Source organism: Amia ocellicauda, chromosome 19 (assembly GCF_036373705.1).
Source record: "Amia ocellicauda isolate fAmiCal2 chromosome 19, fAmiCal2.hap1, whole genome shotgun sequence".
Lineage (NCBI taxonomy): Eukaryota > Metazoa > Chordata > Actinopteri > Amiiformes > Amiidae > Amia > Amia ocellicauda.
In genome coordinates this window covers 12,689,989-12,694,163 of record NC_089868.1, presented here as the reverse complement: position 1 = coordinate 12,694,163, position 4,175 = coordinate 12,689,989, and the positions used below count along the sequence as shown (strand labels likewise).

At 43.3% G+C, this 4,175-nt stretch overlaps 1 protein-coding gene across 1 annotated transcript; it reads left to right on the top strand.

The window, feature by feature from the left end:
• The first annotated feature begins 451 nt into the window (after positions 1–451).
• LOC136714897 (serine/threonine-protein kinase N2-like) lies at positions 452–3,721 on the top strand. Its single transcript, XM_066692524.1, has 9 exons — positions 452–730; positions 1,019–1,110; positions 1,324–1,500; positions 1,863–1,925; positions 2,192–2,268; positions 2,368–2,510; positions 2,949–3,056; positions 3,348–3,428; positions 3,524–3,721. Exons 1-9 carry the CDS (start codon positions 458–460, stop codon positions 3,719–3,721), a joined length of 1,212 nt encoding a protein of 403 aa, XP_066548621.1. The 5' UTR covers positions 452–457.
• Positions 3,722–4,175: the final 454 nt, after the last annotated feature.

Genomic DNA, 4,175 nt, shown 5'->3' with positions numbered 1-4,175 from the left:
ATTTTATATACAATTTAAGTGATGCTCTATCACGTGTCATGATGAATTGAATACAAAGTCGGGCTGTGCATTGAGCAGAATGACACCTTTTCTGTTGAATCATTGATCGTTTCCTTACCTAGCCTTAGAGAGCCGAACAGGTGGTAATATGTTGAGTGTTTGATTAGGATGCCAACTTGCCATTGCCATGCAGTATGTAGTGACATGTATATTAGGTTTGGTGGCATTAAATGCTATGCTTTAAAATGCTATTGATTGGCTTTGCACAAATGCTGGCTGCCCACAGGGTGAGCTGTAGGAAGAGGGTTCCAGACACTGTGCTTAAATCTTTTGAGGAGGAAACAGAGATGGAGAACTGAAGTGTGTTTGACAGTTTGATGGAGCCCATTAGAGCAGGATGTCTGTTTGATGTATCTAATCTCCTCTTGCTTTTGCTAACTGCTAGGGTCCAGAGAAGATGGGGTTCAAGTCATTCTTGAGGCTGTCCTACACATTGCCTACAGTGCTGGGGCTCATTTGCTGGCGGTGGTGCACGTCTTGCTGGAAAGAGCGCGGCACCAGTCACCAGGCAGAGGAAGGTGCTGGAGTGGGGCTGCCTGAGGCACACAGCCTCGCTCCCTCTTCCAGCCACGGCATCGAGGAGAAGAGCAGCAGGGGGAAAATGCAAGTGCATTCTGGTCTCGAGGACTTTGAATGTCTTGCTGTTCTGGGCAGAGGGGCGTTTGGAAAGGTAAATCCCAGTAATCAAAGTCATCATGGTTATTATGTGGGGCAGTTCCAACAATCAGTAGTTCAATAGAACATGTGGAGAAGAGATATCTGCTGGACACCAGTTTTCCTAAAAAATATATTTGTGGACAATTAAGAAATTCATTTTTAACCTTTAACAAAACCTTTGTGTGTGACTTATTAAAGTACAGCATTAGTGAGGATGTGTTACTAAATGCTTGTGTTGTGAATGTAGATCCTGGGGTTGGGAGTGGAGTTTGACCATCTTGATTCTGTGTTGCTTTGATAGGTGCTGCTGGCTGAACACAAGAAGAGCAGAGAAATGGTGGCCATCAAAGCGCTAAAAAAAGTAGACATTGTGGCCCGTGATAAGGTTGACAGGTGAGGCTTCATTTTTATTTTATTTTGTAAGCAGAGCAAATATCAATAAACCTAGTCATGTTTTAATGCTACACACTAATACACTGCATTAGCAAAGTCTTCATTGATTTTGTATTTTCTTACTCTGCAGGAAAGCTGCCATTTTGTTGCTTCTGCACCTGAGCTCTTTCTAAATGTATACTCACATGCTGTCTGTCTTTTGTCTCACCTCAGGCTCAGGTGTGAAAAGAGGATTTTGGAGACTGTCAGCAGTGTGCGGCACCCCTTTCTGGTGAACCTCCTGTCTTGCTTTCAGACGCCACAGCATGTCTGCTTTGTGATGGAGTATGCGGCGGGAGGAGAACTCTTTGTGCACATTCAGACAGCCAGGTTTTCGGAGCCCCGGGCCGTGTAAGTGCAGAATTGTCCATCTCGGTAGAAAAGCTCGCTCTGCGAACAGTGATGATGTCACCTGAGGGGCATTTCAGCACCGTGCAAATTATTATTCCTAACCATTGGCCTCACCTCCACATAACAAAGCAAAGTACAACTAAATAGGCTAATATGATCATGATCACAAAAGGAATGCAGATGTCGTTTTTGGTGTCTGTTTGTAGTGTCTTTCAGATCCGATGACATGGATTGCTGGAGTTCCTGCATGGACAGGAAATTGGCTGGTTTGGCTCATTTACGTTTGAGTGCAATCAGCTTAAAAACCAGTGAGGACAAATATTTGAACTGTGCTTTTGTCGTTGGTCTCTTTTCTTGAACAGATTTTATGCGGCTTGCGTGGTGCTCGGCTTACAGTTCCTGCATGAGCGCAAAATAGTGTACAGGTAAGTCATCAGACATCAGCAATTCTTACAATATATGAAGATGAGAAAATCTACAGTCTCACAGAGATCAAGCACAGCCTAAACTATTCACTGATATCATTTAATTCCTCTTATGTTTTGTAAATGATTTATTGTGACGCTCACAATAGAATGTCCTAAAATCAGTGTGGACATGTACGTGATTGCAAAACGTTTGAGAATTGTGTTTCTGACAAGTTCTCTCTATATTCTGCAATCCAAGTGATTATACTGTGTTTTTATTGCAGGGATTTAAAGCCTGAAAATTTGGTGCTGGACTCAGAGGGCTATCTGAAAATCACAGACTTTGGTCTGTGCAAGGAAGGTACGTTATAAATCAATTGTATTGTTTTCCTAGTTTGACACTTTTTGTATAATTTCCTTTTGTACTACTAAGTGTTTTTTCCCAACTTTTTCTTGCTAGGCATGGGTTTCGGAGCTCGAACTCATTCAACTTGCGGCACTGCAGAGTACATTGCTCCAGAAGTCGTGGCAGAGAGGCCTTACACCCGGGCAGTGGATTGGTGGGCATTGGGTGTGCTCATTTTTCAGATGCTGGTTGGTGAGGTGGGTATTCTAAATAGAACTTCATTTTTTACCAGTTGATTTAGAAAATTACAAATATCCAACTTGACTCACCTAGGAATTTCAGAATACTATACATATCCTCTAAAATACTAATGCCACCTAGGCAAAGTTAAATCTATACCATGAGAGCCAGTTGGGTTATAATTCAAGCTTCGATTACGTAATTAGAGTATTTGAAAATTGAGTCAGGTTAGCTTCTTGGTGGGATTTCACTTATTGCAGCGATGAACTGTGTGTTCGATCATTTATCTGCTTTAATAAGTCATGTCTAAGGTGTGCATTGACCATTGTGTTGTGCAGTAGACAATATTTGTGTCTGTGTGGCTCTTGCATTCCCATGCTCTGAATGTGAATAATCAAAGGTTTGGCCTGAAGTAAGCCTTTAATGTGCTGTCCTCTCTCTCATTGTGCCTGTAGCGTCCTTTCCAAGGTGTCTTCAGAAGAGAGGTGTTTCACAGAATTGCTAAGGCTAAAGTGAAATATCCTCGGTTCCTCTCCTCAACAGCCACCTCCATCATGAAAAAGGTCTGTATGCCAGGGTTATTCTTTCTTGTGACAAATTTTTGCCTCCAGCTTGTCCCTCTGTATCCTGCTTATAACCGTAATGAATGGATGTCACTGTTATTGAAATGTTGTGGAATTGGAAAAAGACCCAGTGATTGTAGCAGTGGAGTGAGATTCACAATAACAACGCAATTCCAACATATGCTCATCTGTACTTCCAACTACGGGAACTTATTTTTAACATCGTGTTTCAACTTTAAGTACATTGATGGAAAATAACGTGCTCTCCTTCTTGTTCTGAATCATCTGCAGCTTCTGAATAAAAGTCCCGGAAAGCGCCTTGGGGCAGGGAAGGGAGATGCCGAGGAGGTGAAGAAGCATCCCTTCTTCAGAGTACGTTGGCGCACACATCCGCTCTACAGCCACTCTTTCACATGAAGGTGGCACCGCCTTACCCTGACCATCTTTTCATTCGTCTCTCATTGCAGAGTGTGGATTGGCCAGGGCTTCTGGAAAAGAAGGTGAAGCCTCCTTTCATTCCTAACATCCAAGGCCGGGAGGATGTCAGCAATTTCAACAAGCACTTCACCTCAAAAGACCCAGTCCTGACTCCATCTCACCAGCACCGGGTCCTCACCGAGCAGGAGGAGGAGAAGTTCCAGGACTTTGGCTTCACAGCAGATTGACTGCTTGCAAATTACGTTTTTTTTTTAATATGAAACGGCGGCAGTTAACCCGCAACCCGGATGCTGCTCACCCCAGCTGCTCACCAGTCTGCCCTGGAGGTCTCACCCGCGTGGGGGGCTTCTCTGCCAGCTTCCTCTGCACTACAGCCCACACAAGTGTCTCAAGTTTGGAGTTCTGACCAGTGCCCACACCAGCTGGCGCTGACCACGTGTGCGCCTCAATTCATCCCCAACAATTAATCCTGTTACAATTTGTTGTCTTAACATCAATTCATGTTTTTAATTGATACATTAATTTGAGACTATAACCCCAATAATTAAGTTTTATGGAATTAGTCAGAACAGCCGGCAGCGAGGCTGCAGACTACTTAAAGCAGGTTTCATGTTAAAGTTAAATTTCCTTGAGTTAAACGGTATCAGAGTAAAACGAACAATTACAAGGCGATTAATACAG